The 20,280-nt window shown below is 41.2% G+C and overlaps 1 protein-coding gene across 2 annotated transcripts; it reads left to right on the forward strand.

The window, feature by feature from the left end:
• The first annotated feature begins 297 nt into the window (after positions 1 to 297).
• GTF2H2 (general transcription factor IIH subunit 2) lies at positions 298 to 19,428 on the forward strand. 2 transcript variants are annotated; one of them, XM_020790305.3, is made up of 16 exons: positions 298 to 557; positions 1,297 to 1,384; positions 1,475 to 1,552; positions 3,361 to 3,397; positions 4,387 to 4,473; positions 5,411 to 5,461; positions 7,144 to 7,198; positions 8,660 to 8,765; positions 9,790 to 9,880; positions 10,274 to 10,361; positions 11,383 to 11,490; positions 13,691 to 13,754; positions 14,528 to 14,631; positions 14,932 to 15,034; positions 17,672 to 17,711; positions 19,062 to 19,428. In XM_020790305.3, exons 2-16 carry the CDS (start codon positions 1,329 to 1,331, stop codon positions 19,179 to 19,181), a joined length of 1,188 nt encoding a protein of 395 aa, XP_020645964.1. In that variant the 5' UTR covers positions 298 to 557; positions 1,297 to 1,328; the 3' UTR covers positions 19,182 to 19,428. The 2 variants fall into 2 exon arrangements, with proteins under 2 accessions (XP_020645964.1, XP_078242536.1); XM_078386410.1 differs by having other exon boundaries at positions 393 to 528; positions 1,296 to 1,384.
• The last annotated feature ends 852 nt before the right edge of the window (positions 19,429 to 20,280 follow it).

Below are 20,280 nucleotides of genomic sequence, written 5' to 3' on the forward strand. Positions count from 1 at the left end.
AGTCAGAGGTGCGGAACTCTATTACTGGAACATTATTTTATCCCCACTATTTTATGTCTGCAGCTGAAAGGAGTCGCAGCGCAACAATATGTCGAGTACTACCGGTGTTCCACTCGGATCCATGGTTATTTAGGTAGTGTGTCTGTTACAAATACAGACAAATGCAACAACTTTACCATTGCACCGTCACAACGGCTTTATAATTCCCATCCCCTCTCTACTATGCGCATTCCTCATAGCGGAACTCTTCTTCTCAGCATGCGTGTTCCGATCGGAACGCTTAAAGTGAAGAACTTCACCAGAGAGGTGGCTTTCCTAGCGAGGTTGCGCGTTCTGGTTTTGTGTGAACTGCGGGTGCAGATGCTCCTTTCTACGTCTGCTGCTTGCCCTCAACCCCTACTTCCCTTGGTTCCGTCCGGAAAAAGAAGACTCCCCACCATTCTGAGTGCTCTCTTAGCCGCTTACTCCTGAGTCAGGTGGCACTCCCGGAGAAAATCCCCCTTCCCCGCAACTCTACTCCCTGTCCTGGGAAAGGGCGTCTTCCACCGCCGGACGTGGTAGTTATACTTGGATTCTTCGGGGATCTTGCATTTTTGGATGTTCCAGTGATTTGGCAAATATAGTTCCTTCGCCTCGCCCTTTTTCCTTACCGTTCTCGATTGCAGCTCTTGACGTCTTTTAACTTTTAACAAGCCGTACTTACCAATTATCAGTTTTTAAAATTATCACATTGTTATTTTAAAAAGGTTTTATGGCCAACTGGAATGTGTACGGGCAACTCTTCTTGAAATCAGTTAAATCGCAGATTACTTGCCAAAAGTAGTAAAGCTTCCAAAGTTGCAGAGGGGAGAGAGATTCAAAAGCAGTAACTTTAAAAGAAATCCGTTTCTTTCTAACCTGAAATGTACGCATTGTTCTTTATGCTTATCAGTCAGCGTAAACTGACACGTCAAAGTAGGATACATACTATTGCTGTTAAATCAGGATTTTATAACCCACTTCAGCTCAGACATCTATCTCCTTCCCTCTCCCATAATTTATTTTGGATGAAGATTTTTTGTCCTTGAAGGCTACTGAGTTTTTGTAAAAGTTGTCCCTGTCATCATGTACATTAGTATACTGTAAAGAATCTAGTGGTAGATCTTCGGTAGATCTAGTGGAACTCAGATGATTTTTAGGTTCAGTCCTTAAGTCAAAATGCAATGTACACTGTGTTGTATTTATTCATTATGGTATAGATTTCTAATCACATGTTTGAAAGGTAATAATTATTTTTATCAGTGTCCTTTTTATCAGTGTCCTAGCTAGGAAAACAGAAATTTAAAGAAATGGATGATGAACCAGAAAGAACAAAACGGTGGGAAGGAGGTTATGAAAGAACATGGTAAGCTTGCTTTTTCAAATCTTATTTTGTTTTCATTTTTAAGAATTACAATCTTGAATCTTTATTATAATGATGTTTTTTCATTTGTAGGGAGATTCTCAAAGAAGATGAGTCTGGATCATTGAAAGCTTCTATTGAGGATATTCTTTACAAGGCAAAAAGAAAACGGTATGTGATGATGCACGCATTGTAGGCGTGCAGTTCAGTAGACAGTTGAGTGCAAGCAATACCAGAGATATTTCAGGATAAAGTGCGTTGAAAAAAATTCAGCTTAAATTCAAATTCAGATTCATTCTACTGAGATTTAGAGTATTTTGTCCATCTCTTGTACAAGGGTATAAATATCAGACATCTATTTTAACCTACAGGCCTCTGTCACAATGCTTCTAAAGGTCAGTAATAAGCTAGTCCCTGTCCTCAAGCTTACAATCTAAAAGACAAAACATAAAAGGGAAAGGGATGGTGGGGTAGTCGGCTCAGGACTTGAATTATTGGTCCTGAAGTCCTTACAATGATCAGCTGGTATGGTATACATATTAATGGTATCTGACTATGTATGTCCTTTTATGCCTGCTTTCTTGGGAGTAATTTTTATTGAACTCAATGGAATTGACTTCTGTGTGAATATACATAACACATAATGAATATTACTAAGTATTATCTCTGGAGAAGTATTGTGGCACAATTTGTGTACTTCCTTTTACTACACTTAAACAATTTGCATTGGTTTCTCTTTTTAGAATTTCAAGGTGGTATGAATCTATTAAATCACAAATTTGGCAATAAAATAGTGGCAAAAGCCCTTTGTTCTTAAAAGCATGCATGAATTAAAATAAGAAAAATTGTATATTGGTATTACAGTCTGCCTGTAACATTTAGCAAAGCTTGAAAACAGTGAATTAACATTAACAGTAGATTTGTTGCTTTCCCCCATCAAACAAGAGATAAAACACTGCTTTATACTATTCTTTAAATATGACCCTTTAAAAGTAACACAGTTTCTGTGCATTAAAGTAGTTGACGTTTGCTATATGTGTCTGTCTGCTCTCTACTTCCCCCCAAAAAAGATCTTGGCACTTCAGATGTTTTTGTACAGTTTGTAGAAGCCCTGGCTAGCACAGCCAATGGGCAGAATGTCTGGAAGGAATCCCACTGTTGGGAAAAAAAATAGTCACTGTGACCTGTATTAATGAGAGACTGAACTTTCAGGCAAAGCTTCTGTAGTGTTCTGCTAAGAAAGTTTGGAAGTACAGTAGTCAAATGAATTATTGGCTTTGTATAGAATTGTTGGATGTACATGGCTGTCTCTTTGGGTGGAAGGATGAGATTCTGTATCAGGCGTCCTTTCTCAATTTAATAGTCTTCATGTTGGAAGCACCAGACCCAGTGAAAGTACAGTATATGAGATTTGTAGACCAGCTAGAAAGGAAGGCCAGATTGGTGGAAACAGTTCCAGGAGCTGACAAAAACAGCTCTTTGAGAGGGAGCAAATAAGACACCTGTTACTAGGGAGTTGGTGGCGACAACGTGTATACTGAGCCTCGTGGCGCAGTGGTTAAAACGCTGTACTGCAGCTAAAACTGTGCTCACGACCTGGGCTTCAAATCCCAGGTAGCCGGCTCAAGGTTGACTCAGTCTTCCATCCTTCCGAGGTCGGTAAAATGAGTACCCAGCTTGCTGGGGGGGCAATGTGTAGCCTGTATAATTAAAATTGTAAACCGCCCGGAGAGTGCTTGTAGCGCTATGGGGCGGTATATAAGTCCAATAAATAAATAAATAAATAAATATACCATTCTGTATAAATTGTGTAAATCCTGCTATTTACTTTGATGAACAATGCCCATAACAAATTAATAATTCTAATTGAACTGATTAAACATTTTCATGTGTAAACTAACACTGAGAAACTAATTTTCAAACCTAATTTTCCATGTTTTGAGAGTTAGGCGTGAACTTAATTATTTTTTATTTTGCAGAATTTTTGAGCATCATGGACAAGTTCGGCTTGGGATGGTAGTGTTTATTTTCCTTGTTGGCTCTAAAACTTATTCTGCTGTGGTTGAAACTTCTTATATTGAATTATGAAAATATATATTTCAAAAATATAAATGATTCATATGTTTACTGTGGGCATAGTCAGACACATCTGTTCATCTGATTGTCAATTTGCTTTTAGCCAGTTGATGGTGCATGAGGTTGAATCATCCATTCGATACATTTGGATTGCATTGACATCCAATTTGGATAGTTTGTGAGCTTCTTGCAGAAAGGTTAAAAAGGAGTTCTTCGAATTATTTTCTTTTCATTATTTTTCTTTCTTTTTTCTTTCGCTATGATAAAGAAACTTGAAACCTCATGATAAATGATCACCCAGTTAAATTCTCTGGGGTCATCTGAATTAACCCTATGTGGAACATAGTTACTGTTTTTTTTCTTGTAATATGTTAGTGAACAGAAATAATTGCTTTTGAAAACAGAAACATCTGCTTCCTTTCTTATTTTTGGGAAAGAAATCGTGTGGTTGTCTCTGTGACCTTTAAGCTGATGAATGAGAATCTGTTTTGGGATGTTACATTAAATGTCCCAGTCAAGAATTGGCATAAAATGGGCTTCTGTTTTCCATTATTATTATATAGGCTGTGTGCAAGTTCCCATTTGAGACAAACACCTTAACATTGTGCATGCTGAATTAAATGTAGGTTGCACTGTTTTCAATGGGACGTATTCCTGAGCAAGTGTGCCTAAGTCTGCAACTTGTAGTGCCAGATTTATTTTTTTGTAACTATGGAAGTAAGAATGATAGTAAAAGAGAATGAACAACAACCCACTGTTCCTAAAGATTTATGTAGATCTTTCCTTAAATTTTAATGCATGAGTCATAAGTCATTATCCAATGTGTCACATTAATTGAAATATGTAATCTTATTTTATTAGGATAATAATATGAATATTACAATTTTTAGTTTCCTAAGTTTTTTGTCCATTTAAAAATCCTTATGTAGATGCGTCACTTATATGTAGTGATTGATGGATCAAGAACAATGGAAGACCAAGACTTGAAACCTAACAGATTAACTTGTACTTTAAAGGTAATGATTTTTGAAAACATTGTTTTTATTTCTCCATGATACTTCCAAATAGCTGTTGTGGATAGTATGTCAGGTATGCATTAAACAGACTTGGATGCAGTGCTTTGCTGGGTTATGAAGCTCACTGGATGACCATGGGCCAGTGACCACTTCTTCGCCTAATGTACCTTGCAGCACTGTTCTCAGGAGAGAACACAGTGTACACTAGCTTTAGCATCTTGGAAGAAGGTAGTGATAAAAATAGTGTTTTTTAAAAAATCATCTCTCTGTGTGTCCCTTCTGTGAAAGCAGAAATAATTGTGGTTGCTACTTTTATGTGGAAGTTGTATTATTGCACATTTCAGTCTTTTGATATCTGTCCAACTGCATTGCTTCAGTTAAACAAAATCTAAGCAGGTTTACTCAGCAGAAGTCATTTGGATGTAATCAATAGAAAATGTGTTTGGGATTTAGCCTTACAGAGCAATCCAGAAGTCAGTTTCTGCCTGCCTGCCTGCCTGCCTGTCCTTCCATCCTTCCAGCATCACACTTCTGCCCACCATTGCTCCCTAGACAATTTACTATGAATTAAAATAACCACAAACAGATTAAAGATGTTTGAAACAAATGAAAAACACTAAGAAATATCCAGTGAAGTTCAGTGAGACTGATAAATCAACTTTTGCAGAGAAACAAGTTGATCACATACAGTACTGTAGAAGCCTAACACTTCCTACCTGTACTGAGAATTAGACCTATATTGTAAGCTCCTCAAATAACAGTGCTAATAATGGATTTGTTTTTTTAAATAATATATTTTAGACAACAGTGGTTAAGCTTTTAAAAATCTTTGGAAAATAGTTGTATATGTAGCTGGGAATGTTGGCTATAAATCTGTGGTTTATGCAGCAAAATCTGACTTGACAATTGGATACTGATTCTGTTTGTCTTTCTATAGTTACTAGAATATTTTGTTGAAGAATATTTTGACCAAAATCCCATTAGTCAGGTATGTATACTATGTTGGAAACAAAGTCCCATGTGGAAAAGGATGAATTATAAAATGTTTAAATGTAAAGTGTTTCTTAAAATAGTGACCTTTAAGAACTGGAGGTTTTAAAAAAATACACCATGTAAATATGGATGCTAGTGTAATGGTGGGTTGAAAAAAAGGTTTGAAAACCAAAATACAAATGGAAACAAATGGCAAAATCCTGTGGTGTAATTTTGTGTGGTGTGACCAAGATTGGGTCCTGGAAACATTTAATTTGAAGTTGTTAAAAGCTTCCTGTCCTCTTTCTTTTGTGTTCCAAGGCTCCCTAGGTCTCTCTTTTGCCCTGGGGAAGGCTTGGGGAGCCTCAGGACATGGTGATGGGGAAGCCTTTAATAGTGAAAAATTGTCACCAGTGGTTCCAGGACTGGTGGTGACAACCCAGTGGTGGCTTTTAATTGTTAAAGGCTTTCTCACAGCCATATCCTGAGGTTCCCAAAGGCTTCATCAGGGCAAAGAGGAATCTTAGGGAGCCTTGGACTCTGAAAGAAGGGGAATAGAAAGGTTTATATTACCTTTAATTAATAGTAAAGAAAATCGCTGGTGGTGGCAGTCATGGCCTCTAGCTCCCTTACTACACAGCTGTGAATGTGCGTTTTATGCTAACCTAATAGAACATGGGCAGAATCCAGTGGTGTGCTTCTGATGGATCCTGCAGCTTCCATCAGAATTGACATTTCCTCTGACATAAAGCCCTCCTAAAACCTGAGAGGAAGCATTCAGCTGGAATTGAGTATGAAAGCACACCACCGACCGGATCATGGTCTGTATAAATGTGCAGGTCTGTGTTGGACTTGCAAAATGTCTTCACCAAAGGAAAAAGTATAGCAATGCACCTTGGTGCTTTGATTTTCTTTCCTCTTCCCTGCCCTTCCCAGGCTCCTGACCTCACCAGATAACACTTTAAAGAAAGAAAGAAAAAAGCAGTCTAAAAGCCCAGAAAATACCTTTTCAAAAAAGAGAAGGTGACCTTGAGAATTCTGAAATTTATGACATTAAACTCTATGCATCTGCAGTATGATTACAATGTAAATAAATCCCTGAATTAATTATCCAGACTATTGGAAATCTTAAAAACCTTTGCCATAAATTTCTTTTTTCTTTTTTCTTTTTAGTTTTGTCTTCAGCTTTAGCTTTTGTGGGGTGAAGTTATAAGAAAAGAGAAATAATAATGTTTTTTGTCTTGCAAGATGGACTAGAACATGTCTAGTTCTGTCACAGTTGCTTCTCACTATTTTTTCTAGTGTTACATACTGGCTGAAATCCAGTAGTATATTGCAACTAGAGTAGGCCCATTGATGAGTCAACTCCTCTGTAAGCTCTATTAATTCATTGGGCCTACTGTAGTTGTGAGTTACTACTGGATTTCAGCCAGTGAGTAACGTGTGCGATGTGAACAGCAACACTGCACAACCCTTAAGCTTAATAGTTCCTGTTGGCAATTTTAAGTCACCTCCCCATCCAAAAAAGGCTTTTGTGGTGCAGGAAATAAGTCGTCCAGTGAAGGGACAAAGTCCACTGGCCCTAGAATACTGTCCTTTGTTGCCGCTTCTCTACATCAGCACATGTAAGCTGGATCCAGATGTTGTGTAGCTTCATTGTCCTGTGAACCCTGTCAACAGCAGTCATCTTTCTTGCAGATTGGCATTATTGTGACTAAGGGTAAAAGAGCTGAAAAACTGACTGAGCTTTCAGGTAGGCAAACTGTACGGAGCAGCTTTTCTACAACTTTTCTTTCCTCTGCTCATTGTTTCTCATGCAGATAGTATACCATTGCCCCAGTGTGTACTTTCAGATGTCACTAAGAATATATTTCAGGTTTATAATTAGCTGTTAGGGAACCATAGCAGCTTTAGGGATAAATGTCCACTTAACTTCAGATAGTGCTGAAATTAAACATTACCTGAAGTCTACACTGAAAACTCATTGTGGACCAGTTAAACAACTCATTTTCTTTAGGTTAGAGGTGTGTGTGTGTGTGTGTGTGTGTGTGTGTGTGTGTGTGTGTGTGTGTGTGTGTGTGTGTGTGTGTGTGTGTGTGTGTGTGTGTGTGTGTGTGTGTGTGTGTGTGTATGTATGTATCTGGTTCTTCACATTTGCACAAGGCTGACACTTGTGACATTGCATGTCCAATCCTCCCCAGAGTGCATTTTCACCTTTTAAAACAAGTTTTTATTGTCATTTAAATAAAACTGACACACATCTTTTAATTGCATAAATAAGCAAGGGGCACTGTTAAAAAAAAACCAGTCAGCTTGCCTAAAATGTGTGGAAAAGGAAAAGTGGTGATAATGGATGGCTCCGTTTTCTAGTATGTGCAACTGTTTGCTGCATTATGGTGATGGCAGGGAAACCAGGCTTAACAGCACAAGAGGAAACAGTGTAGCTACGGGTGGTTTTTAATGCTGTTTTTGCAAGCAGCATTACCAAGCTAAGGAAGCAGTGAGGATTATTTTATTTATGTATTTAATTTATAAGCCCCATTTCCCCTGATAAGGGGACCTAAGGTGCCTCACAATATCAAAAGAATAGAATTAAAAGCATAAGTTGAGCATTAAAAATGATGAAATGATGCAGTAATTAAAATACAAATGAATAATTAAAAGCAGTTAATTGAATAATTAAAAGTAATTAAAATCTGTTTACACAGATTGTGAGTGATGTCAGGCATTAGACAAAGTGAAACTGCACTGGATTTAGATGTATCATTGTGTTGGATAAATAGAACTATGTGGAAAATATTTCTCTGGAGTTTTCATTGGTGTTTTAACTATGTTTGTAGAAAAGTGTTCACAGAACCTGGTTTCTGGGATTCCCTGGGGGCGTAATGGCATTGTTATGCAGTTCAGAGCTTGGAAAAGTTACTTTTTTGGAATATTGTTCCCACAATCCCCCAGTCAGCATGACTAGCAGTAGATTCTGGGAGCTGTAGGCTCCCCCTTCCCAAAATCAATCCAAGTGGCAGTGCAATGCCATGGTTTGGTGGTACATGAACATAAATCAGGCTCATGTGCTTTTTTTCTCTGTTTGTTAGTCAGTAAAGAAGCATGTTTTACATCAAGGTGGGGTATTTTTTCAGTGGAAGAGGTAGATTCTTTTAACTTCTCAGAATTGTTCTGACTGATCTAATGATCCCTGGTGAATTTTGTCTCAAAGGAAATCCAAGGAAACACACAGCTGCTCTGAAAAAAGCTGTAGATATGACCTGCCTAGGAGAGCCTTCTCTATATAATGCCTTAAATTTGGCCACACAGACTTTGAAGTAAGTATATAGAATCCTCTTCTTTTTGACTGCAGAAGTAAGAGTTTATTGTAATTGTAATCACTCTCGGGAAATACAAGAGCATAGTAGTGTTGTTTCTCTACAAAATATTACTTTTGAACAGCAGTATATAATTTCAGGAGGCATCTCTCCAGCACTCTGGTTCCTTCCCACATGGCTAAGTTTAGCCACAAATCATCATTTGTGACTGCATCTGGACAGGGCATTCTGTAACTTATCCACAAACCCCAAAGGAAGCTGTAATTTGTTCCTAGTGGGTTGTTTATTTTGGTTATACTGTAATTTAAAGATGCTAGAATATCTCAAAATGGGCTAGAGAGTTATATTGGTTGCTAACTTGTACTCCCTGACATTGCAGAATGCTCAACGACCATGTGATTGGTTCCTTTTGGCTTTTAGCAACTTTCCTTGATCTTTCCAACGAAATGCTGAACACAAATGTATGTGTGCTCTGTTCTTACACACAGTCTCTCCTTATATAGCTAATACTTGCACTGCAACTATCTGTATGTATCAGATATGTATTTTACAAAAGAAAGAACGACGCTTAGCTGAACCATAACTCCTCTCATTGCAGTTCAAAGTCAAGTTTGTGTATCTTGTTTATTTACAAACATTGAGTATTTCTCGTGAAATGGAATAGTCTCCCGCCCAAAATTTACCTGGCCTCTTTACTGGGAACTTTCAAGAGACTACTAAAAACATGGTTTTTTCGGACAGGTCTTTCCATACTTTATACAGTGGTGCTTTTAAAAATTACATCTTCAAACCCTTCACCATGCCTTTTTATTACTTTAAGCATTTTACTTGTGGAATTTTGTTTTAAATTTGACATTTGATTATTTGCTCTGTATTGTTTATGATGTTGTGGAATTTGTAAACTGCCCAGAGTGGCCTTGGCAGCCAGATGGTCAGTATAAAAATTAACCAGACAAACAAACAAACAAATTTAATGTTTTTGTTTGTTTATTTGCCAGCATTAAAAATAGTTTACCTTCTACAGGCACATGCCAGGACACACAAGCCGAGAGGTTTTAGTAATATTCAGCAGCCTGACAACTTGTGATCCTTCCAATATATATGATTTGATTAAGGTAGAAGAAAGTTTATTTTTAGTTCTTATTGATTGACTGATTTTAAACTATTTGTGTACTATTTGGTAAATTCAAACAGTTTATAAATATAATATAAAACTGGGCAATCAAAATAAGTGATTTTGCAAGCAAAACAACAAAATGACTGAAATTGTATCAAAATATTCTATTTGTTCTTGTTCCTTTACATGGGTGGGTGGCCACTACTATATATGGCTATTTCTCTGGTAGACTTCTGTCATAACATTGTTGCACCCATTCTGAATGAATGATGAACTTGCTTGATATTTGAGATAAGCCAAAGAAAAGTGTTTGATTGAAATGAATTCTGGAAGTGTTGTACCTCCTATAGTTTTCCATGCATTTTTTCTGTCTCTTTTTTTCCATGCAAAGTGCTTAAAGACACAGAAGATCAGAGTGTCTGTTATTGGCCTCTCTGCTGAAGTTCGAGTTTGTACTGTACTTGCTCGTGAAACTGGTGGTATGTGTGTATATACAAAGAAATAGCTTTAAAATACATTGCTCCTTACACATTATATGATTCTATCATGTTGCTAAATTATACTACTATTTTAATTTATAAAATGTATACCCTGCCCTTCATCCTGGAACAAGTATGTGTTATAAAACGAACAAAACACACACAACAGAAAAGTTAACCATCCTATTGTCTTGTTTAATGCATATATTCACCTATCGAATCAAAGCCCGTTCCAAAGAGGATGATTTGTTTATTTATTTATTTATTTATTTATTTATTTAACTCACATGCCGCCCACTCTACCCAAAGGTCTCTGGGTGGCTTACAACAATTAAAATTCAATTAAAATACCATAACAAATAAAATGATTAAAATACAATTAAAATTGCCATCAGGACCCACAATTGATGTTATTTCAATTAAAAGCCTTCTGGAACAGGAAGGTTTTGACCTGGCGCCGAAATGTCATCAACGTCGGCGCCGGACAAATCTCCGTCGGGAGGGCATTCCATAGTCTGGGGGCAGCTGCTGAAAAGACCCTTTGTCTACAAACCATCCCTCTTACCTCCTTGAGGGATGGCTCTTTCAAAAGGGCCCCCTGGCTAGATCTTAACTGCCGGGTAGGCTCATATGGAAGGAGGCGGTCCTTCAGGTATCCAGGGCCCAAGCCGTTTATGTCTCACTGAAAGCTCTCCAATGTTGCCTCCAGTGGCTGCCCGGTGTTGGTCCCGTTATAAATCCTGGAAGCCAGGAATTCATTACGTAATATAATCAAGGACTCTCACCAGCAGATTACGGTATTTGGGCAGGAGGATACATGGCTTGCAAATCTGCAGGAGCAGGGCTTTCTCTCAACTGCAGCTGTTACACTGATATATTATCAGTTAGCTTTACAAGTAGGTCTTTTGTATTAGATAATTACAAAAAACCCTCATCCCTGAGGATTTATACATCATAGGCAACAGGTGAGAGTCTATTTATAAGCATTCTTACATTTTTAACTTATTTCCTTGTGTTGCAGGAACGTATCATGTCATTTTAGATGAAAGCCATTTCAAAGAGCTCCTTGTGCACCATGTAAGTCCGCCACCAGCTAGTTCAGGTTCTGAAAGTTCCCTTATTCGGATGGGTAAGCATTCTTCTTTTACCTTCATATTTTGATATCAAGCAAAATTTCTTAAATGTATAAAGCTTTGTTCATTTCATGAGCTGCAGGGCATGTAATCATAAACTATATTTATTTTTAAGTGGATGGGCCCCATTGAGCACCCCCTTCTTTTCATAGGGCACAAATACAAGAGATCATAAGCTCACTTTAACTTTTGTCTGTACCTGAGTTTGCTTTATCAAATAGTTTGTTGAAAGAAACCAGCTTCCTAAGCCATGGTTTGAACTTTGCTTGTTGCAACAAAGTATCAGATTCAGATGATGCAGAAAACTGCTGTTGATCTGAAATGATGCCAGAATTTCAGAACTTGATAGGTGTCATTGAGGGGAGTTGCAGATAGTGCAAGCCTGAGTTTTGTGGCACACCTTTTTGTAAGTCTTAAGCCTCTTAAGTATTACATCAGAAACAGTTCTGTTCGTCACATTAAATACAACAGCTTAGTACTTATATTCTACTAAAGGCCACACTGAAAGCTATTGCCAATTAGATTTCAGCTTATTTCTTGTAATGTTGCATTTATATCCTGCTTCGCTCCAGATAGCTTATGCAGCCTTCCCTCTTCCCACTTCCACCTTGCAGCAGGCCTGTGGAGTGTGATTAGGCTCAGGCCACCCAAATAAATGCCGTGGTGGAGTGAAAGTTTGAATCCAGGAAAGTGACCTTATGGGTTTATGGCTCTACTTGGTAGTGAAGTCAGCACTAAGAACCTGGACAAGTGGATGAGACATGTGGCATTGATACAGTGCAGCAGTGTCATTTTATTTTATGAAGGTCTGCCACTGCTTGGTACTTTTTTAAGCCATGAACTATGCTGGGATCCATTTTCTGAATTTGAACCGAGTCAGTGAAGGAGTATAATCCTGTTAGACACCTACACACTGAATATGTATATACAAACACAGGAGGTAGACTGAACAGCAGTGGACTCTGTTCATTGGAAGAGGGATGTTGGACTTGCTAAAGAGAACTCTAGATATGTTGAAAATCCAAAACAGATTGCTGTAGTGGCTTTCAAGTACAGTGGCACCTTGCAAGACGATGACCCCACAAAACGACGAATCTGCATGACGACGAGGTTTTGCGATCGCCATTGCGCTTCGCAAAACAGTGTTTCCTATGGGGGAATTTCGCTATATGACGTTTTGGTCCGTGCTTCGGAAGACACTTTTTTTCGAGACCAATGCTTAGCAAGAGGACGATTCTAACAGCTGATCGGCAGCTCCACAAAATGGCTTCCCTAGTGTTTTCGGCACCAATGCTTCGGAAGACAGCGATTTAAAATGGCTTCCCTATGGGCGATCTTCGCCCAACGACTACTATTTTCCCTAATGGAATGCATTAAACGGGTTTCAATGCATTCCAATGGGGAAATGCTTTTCGCAAGACGATGATTTCGCTAAACAGCGATTTCAATGGAACGCATTATCGTCGTCTTGCGGGCACCACTGTACTGGAATTCAGCATGCAATATCTCCATTTTAAGCAGCCATGGAGTAGCATTTCCCAAGTATTCTTGGGCACATGATGTTTAAAAAGATCAGTCATACTGTAAAGAAAATGTAAGGTAAATACTGTATTTGCCGGCGTACAAGACGACTTTTTGGGCCCAAAAAATCATGCCTCCAAGTGGGGGGGTCGTCTTGTACGCCGGGTGTGGGGCCGCTCTGGCTGGGGAGGAAGGCAGGCGGGCGGGCAGGCAGGCAGCCGGTCTGGATGGAGGGAGGGAAGCACAGCCTGCCATGCCTGAGCGGCCAGAGCCCGCCGCCGAGCTGCCCGCTGCCCCGCGCCGCTGAGCCAGCTGCACGCTCGCTCGCCCGCCACCCGCCCATTTCCCTTTTCCTCCTCCTCCTCAGCCTCTTGCCTTCTTCCTTCCCCTCTCGCTGCTGAGCCAGTGCGCTTGCTCGCCGGCCACCCGGCCATTTCCCCTCTTCCTCCTCTTCCTGTTGGGGGGGGCATCTTATACGGCCGGTCGCCTTGTGCGCCAGCAAATACGGTAGCTCATATTCATGGGTATGCAGAAATTAAGGGAGTTATATGACTATGTGGATTCTAAGATTATTATGCCCCAGATGGAAAAGGTCTGAAGGCAGCCTAACAGCACCTTTAAAAAATGAAAGATGCTTTAAAAGCGAGTCTAAACACTTCCATCTTTTCCCCTCAGGTTTTCCTCAGCACACGATTGCATCTTTGACCGATCAGGATGCAAAGCCATCTTTTAGCATGGCGTAAGTAAGATGTGGGCTGTGTTAGGCATTCAATGAAGCAGTTTAACAGGGCAGCCAGTAATTTATTTGAAATCTTTCCTTCAGTAACTCAGGGACATACAAGGCAGAGATAGAAATGAAAACTGATGTGAATATTTTAAAACTAATCTATATGTAGAATAATTCTTCCTGACATCTCTTAAAATGGTGGGCTTTAATTTTGTTTAACCCAAACCAAGTATGTTAATTATGAAAAGATAAATGTTAGAAAAACAATTTAGCAGAAACTTAATAAGAGTGAGCTGTGGGAACATAGTTTCTATAAGGGCCTTTCCAGACATTTTTATTGCACAATCAGCATATACTTGGAAGATTGGAAATGATGTAGATATGTTTTGACGAGACTATTTTTTCAATGGGTAATTTCATTGGGTAATTTTGGTAGACAGTGGGAATGCTGTAGACGCAAGTTACAGGAAGCCAGATTTTGGTTGAGTATCAGGAAAAAGTTCCTGACTGTTGGAGCAGTATGACAGTAGAACCAGTAACCTTGGGAGGTGGTGAAATTCTGTTAAACTCTTTTTCTGATCATCTGTCAGGTATGCTTTGATGTGGATTCCTGCACTGAGCAGGGCATTGGACTTGGTGGTTTTATAGGCCACTTCCAACTCCATTATTCTGTGATTCTAAGAGTATGTATTTTTCCCAGCCATTTTCAGCATCTTGCTGCTGGGAGTATAATTCGGAAAGTTTCAGTGTAATAATTTCCCACAAAAATATGCTGTTCTTTATAGGCACCTGGAAAACAGCAGTGATCCAGGTCTTACATTGGGAGGTTATTTCTGCCCCCAGTGTAGAGCCAAATATTGTGAGCTGCCTGTGGAATGCAAAGTTTGTGGTGAGTAGCAGTGCACTATAATTGTGCTTATATTTGTCTGTTAGAATGGGAAGGAATGAAAGGAGCTAAAAGCTTTTAATTGCAGGATCAAAAAAAAAAGTAAATCACATGACTTGATTCTTGCAAAACTCTCTGCTTATGTTTCCAGGTTGATCTTTTTATGAATACATTAATCTTTGTTAACTAGGGCAGAGGTTTAAAATAGCAGTATAGTGATAATAAGTGAGCCCTATTTTTAGGTGCATATTTGTGAATTGTTCTTGAAGGATCCTTTATAAATATTCTGCTATTTTTTGGTAGGTCTTACACTAGTATCAGCTCCCCATCTGGCTCGATCTTACCATCACCTTTTTCCTTTGGATGCTTTTGAGGAAATTCCTCTGGAACAATATACAGGAGAACGGTAGGCAACCAATGTCTAGGATGAGAAATCTTTAATGCCAGAAGTTTTGTTTTTCAGAGAGTGGTTTGAACTTCACTACCACTATGTAGCTAGTTAATTGCCTGATCTACTGCGATGAACATTACGTAAATGATCATTATAGTAAGCACCACCTTTAAAAAATCAGTACAGTGGTGCCTCGTATAACGAGTGCCCCGTTTAACGACGAATTCGCATAGCGATGGCATTTTTGCCATCGCTTTTGCGATCGTATAACGAAGGTGCCTATGGGGAAAAATCGCTTTGCGATGTTTTCCCCGTAAGCACCATTTTCCCCTAGCTGAGCGGGAGCCTCCAAAGGAGCACTCCCGCCACTCAGCTGGGGGAAAATGCCTGCGGTGGCCTTAGAAGGACCCTTCCGAAGGGTCCTTTTGAGGCCACCGCGGGGGGAGGGCGGGGGGATTCGATGCCTGTCAGGCATCCCGGGCTTGTATCCCACCCGCCGCCGGTTACCCAGCCTTGGGTAACCGGCGGCGGGTGGGATACAAGCCCGGGATGCCTAAAAAGACATCCAGATCCCCCCGCTCTCCCACTCTCCCCCCGCCGCCTTGGATCGGACCCGCGGGGGCTAGCCCTGCCATGGCTGGACTCCCAAGAGTCCAGCCATGCCCGGGGTAGCCCCCGCGGGTCGGATCCAAGCCGGATCCAAGCCGCGGGGGGAAGGTGGGGAGACCCGATGCCTGTCAGGCATCCTGGGCTGGGCAGCGCGGGGCGGCAGGGACAGGGTGGAGGGGTCCCGAAGGTTTCCAGGCTTTTGCCTGGAAGCCTGCGGGATCCCTCCCCCACCCTGTCCCCTTCGCTGGCAGCCACCCCTCGCTGCTTTTCCCAGGCTGGATCGGGCTCCTGGGAGTCCGATCTGGGCTAGGAAAGGCAGCGCGGGGCGGCGGGGACAGGGAGGAGGAGTCCTGAAGCCTTCGGGATTCCCCCTCCTCCCTGTCCCCTTCGCTGGCAGCCACCCCTCGCTGCTTTTCCCAGCCTGGATCGGGCTCCTGGGAGTCCGATCCGGGCTAGGAAAGGCAGCGCGGGGCGGCGGGGACAGGGAGGAGGAGTCCTGAAGCCTTCGGGATTCCCCCTCCTCCCTGTCCCCTTCGCTGGCAGCCACCCCTCGCTGCTTTCCCCAGCCTGGATCGGGCTCCTGGGAGTCCAATCTGGGCTAGGAAAGGCAGCGCGGGGCGGCGGGGACAGGAGGGAGGAGTCCTGAAGCCTTCGGGATTCCCCCTCCTCCCTGTCCCCTTAGCTGGCAGCCACCCCTCGCTGCTTTCCCCAGCCTGGATTGGGCTCCTGGGAGTCCGATCTGGGCTAGGAAAGGCAGCGCGGGGCGGCGGGGACAGGGAGGAGGAGTCCTGAAGCCTTCGGGATTCCCCCTCCTCCCTGTCCCCTTCGCTGGCAGCCACCCCTCGCTGCTTTCCCCAGCCTGGATCGGGCTCCTGGGAGTCCAATCTGGGCTAGGAAAGGCAGCGCGGGGCGGCGGGGACAGGGAGGAGGAGTCCTGAAGCCTTCGGGATTCCCCCTCCTCCCTGTCCCCTTAGCTGGCAGCCACCCCTCGCTGCTTTCCCCAGCCTGGATCGGGCTCCTGGGAGTCCAATCTGGGCTAGGAAAGGCAGCGCGGGGCGGCGGGGACAGGGAGGAGGAGTCCTGAAGCCTTCGGGATTCCCCCTCCTCCCTGTCCCCTTAGCTGGCAGCCACCCCTCGCTGCTTTCCCCAGCCTGGATCGGGCTCCTGGGAGTCCGATCTCGGCTAGGAAAGGCAGCGCGGGGCGGCGGGGACAGGGTGGAGGGGTCCTGAAGGCTTCCAGGCTTTTGCCTGGAAGCCTTCGGGATCCCCCACCCACCCTGTCCCTGCCAGTTTTTAGTCAATTGGAACGCATTAACCAGGTTTTAATGCGTTTCAATGGGCTTTTTAATTTCGCTGTACGATGTTTCCGTATAGCGATGTTAATCCTGGAACGGATTAACATCGCTATACGGGGCACCACTGTATATCCTTTTATTAAAGCAATTACTTCTTTCTGTGTATTAGAGTAAAGGTGGAGGTGGTCATCATATTTACATAATACAATCCATACACATTTGGAGACTACTTTTCACAAAGCCCAGAATTCCTCCCTGAAAACACTTTGTAGTGCAGCAGGAAGAAGAACAGAGGAGGTGAGAGCAGGGGTCAGGCGCCAGTAGGGTGTCTTTTCTGGCAGAAATGCTGTGTCAGTAGCATTAGGGGTGGGGTCATCCCTTTGGTTCCAGCAGCCACCCATATAGCCTGAAAATCTGTTCTGGAAGGCTAGGAGACCCTCTGGAGCCAGTTTTCAAGCAGCATAGAAGGCTACAGAGAAGGGAGGAGAGAGGGAGAAGGTAATGTTGTGTTAGTGGCCAGGTGCTAGCATGACACTTTATTTGAACCACTAATTTATCAGGAAATAATATGCATCATATACAGATTACATGCCTCTAATCTTAATTACTTTGTTGTACAGTGCTTAAAGCAGTTGAACCATACTTCTAATAATTAATGAAATAACATGAGGATGTGCAAAGTAAAGGGGAATATAAGGCATGGATTATCAGTTCGCCTGATAGATTTTGTAAACTTCTCTTTAAACAGCTGTTGTCAAGGATGCCAAGGAGAAATCAGAGATCAACATGTAAGTCTTCAACATATAGCCTATATATTCCCTTAGGTTCATTTCCTTTTCATCCCTATATTCTTTAGCAAATCATCTCTGTCACTCTTGTTCTGCTGAGATAAGAAAGTCTATACAAAAGGTACTCAGATATGGCCACCCAGTTTGGCAATTAGAAGATTTGATAATTAGCCTTCCTTTGTTTTCCTACTTCTGATCTGGCCAGGAGTAAGAAATGCTGAGTGATTGAACAGGAGAGAGACAGATAGGAAAAATGTAGACAAGCCAGCTACAGAGCTCCTGCGTTTGTCTGCCAGATTCTGACCTATAATTTTTGTTTCCTTGGTGGAACTGTCTAAAGCAGTGGTCCCCAACCTTGGGCCTACCGATGTTCTTGGGCTTCAACTCCCAAAAATCCTGGCCAGCAGAGGGGAAGGCTTATGGGAGTTGTAGTCCAAGAACATCTGGAGGCCCTAGGTTGGGGACCACTGCTCTAAAGGAAGGAACCTGAAGTAAGAGACACCTGCTGCCACATCATCCTTCATTTCTCTTTTCAAATCAACCCTCCTGGCTGCTGCAAAGATGCAGCCTGGATAAATGGGTTGTGGCTTGAAGACAATGCCAAGATCTAGAGAAAAAGAGGCCAAAGTCTCCTTCCAGAGGTCTCCCACTGCTGGACTACCTGTGTCAATCAGATTGTAAAATACTTGACTGTTTTAATAAGGAATTTGATTTGATCTTGGATTTCTGTGCGTTGTGGGTGGAGCACATTTATTTTAAACTCCAACATTAAATAAAATGTCTTTAAACAATTTGATAATCATCTTGTTTTAATGTTCTGTTTTAACTCATGCAGCTCGTTTTCTACTAAATTTACATGTTAGTCTATTAACTATGGGTTGATGAACAAGTTCACAAATAAATTTTTATAGGTCAGCATCCTGTTGGAGTGAAGTAGATGCAGAATAGTTTGTCCTGTGCACAATTCCTCTTTTAATTCTGCTGATGCAAGGGGAAATCCACTAATTTCTTGTGCAAGCATAAAGCCCCAATGTTGGCAACGGTGTGACTTACAGCTTGCATTGATTGTAAGCCAAAAATAGCTGGAGCAAATCACAGCATTGTAAATGTGGAACTTGGACAGCCCATCTTTATACATATAATATAGGAGATCCTCTTCAAGCACATACCCTCAAAATCTTATCCCTTCTAATACTAGATAATCTTAAAAATACAAATCAAGCAGATACTGGGTGAAACTTGGATTTATTAAGCCTTTTTGAAAGTTCTTCATCGGGGTGAAGCAGTAATCCTATTAAGTTATACTTTCTTTTCTTATGTAACCTTAACATTTCAAATCTCTTTCCCCAGGTCTATATCTGTAAAACCTGCCAGAGTGTTTTTTGTGTTGAATGTGATATTTTTACTCATGAAACTCTCCACTGCTGCCCAGGCTGCATTCACAAACATCCTGCACCTTCCTGTGTTTGATGTCATCTTTTTTTGATCAGTGCATTTTGTTAAATTCCTTCATATGGAGAGAGTAGCCACATCAGCTGCTCTGTGAAATAGGTGGAAGATGGGGAAGAGTACCTACTTGTATGCTCATGTAAATAAGATTTTCATACCCATTTCCTAATATTTATATGTATACACAGTGACTTGTGTCTGTAATATGTTTTTGAATGTATTTGAAATTGCTGTTTTATATTTCTAAATATAAATGACTTAAACTGAGTATATGTTTGGAAATTATGGGTCTTGTTTTCATATATATGAAGTAGTTTGATCTTTGTTTGTGTATTTAGGTTAAGCAGCTAATGGAAGACACAAAATAACCCAGTGAACAGTGTGCTCCAGTTTTTCTGCACAATTTTACAGAGCACGGCTTCTTCTATGGCCGTGCTTCACAAGACAAATGTTTTTCGCACGACCGATGCCTCGCAAGACGAATTATTTTTGTCTGTGAGGTTCCCATAGGAATGCATTGCAGTGCATTCCTGTGGGAAGCCACTTTTCACAAGATGAAAATTATGCAAGACAGCGCTACTTGGAGAACGAATTACATTCATCTTGCGAGGCACCACTGTATCTCACTTTGATGCTTTGGAACCTTTGTTCAAACCAATATGAAATACTGTGGGACAACACATATTGAAGGCCATACTGGAGATGTACTTCAAAGGATGTGTCTTCTATTTCCTTGTGCAAGCAAATGTTAGAAACATCCTTGTTTTCAGACAGAATCTTTCAGAGCAGACTAGAATAAATAGTTTGAAGGCCATGAGGGTCAAGCAGGAGGCCAGAGGAAATAAAAATTCTGGTGATGGGTGAGAACCAAATCTTCTTCAAATCTGTTTTCAGCACTGATTTTTAATCAAGGATAATTGTGATAGTTACTGATACTAGAGAAGAATAAGATTGTTTTTTAAAATAATTAAATAGCATTCTAGTTTTAAATTAATTTCTCCATCTGCAAATTGTCACTGAGAGCTCTGAGAATGTCCCAGAAAAAGATATATATTAATCTCCCTCAACCGCTAGTAGAAGGCAAATAGCAACCATTTGCCGTTATATCACACAAAGCAAA

The sequence above is a fragment of the Pogona vitticeps genome, chromosome 2 (genome assembly GCF_051106095.1).
Source record: "Pogona vitticeps strain Pit_001003342236 chromosome 2, PviZW2.1, whole genome shotgun sequence".
Taxonomy (NCBI): Eukaryota; Metazoa; Chordata; class Lepidosauria; order Squamata; family Agamidae; genus Pogona; species Pogona vitticeps.

Excerpts from the sequence above, each read along its gene's own strand:
- GTF2H2 (XM_020790305.3), top strand. The coding sequence starts at position 1,329 with ATGGATGATGAACCAGAAAGAACAAAACGGTGGGAAGGAGGTTATGAA. Across the intron at positions 8,766-9,789 it reads TTGGCCACACAGACTTTGAA|GCACATGCCAGGACACACAA; the intron begins GTAAGTATATAG and ends TACCTTCTACAG. Across the intron at positions 17,712-19,061 it reads GAGAAATCAGAGATCAACAT|GTCTATATCTGTAAAACCTG; the intron begins GTAAGTCTTCAA and ends CTCTTTCCCCAG.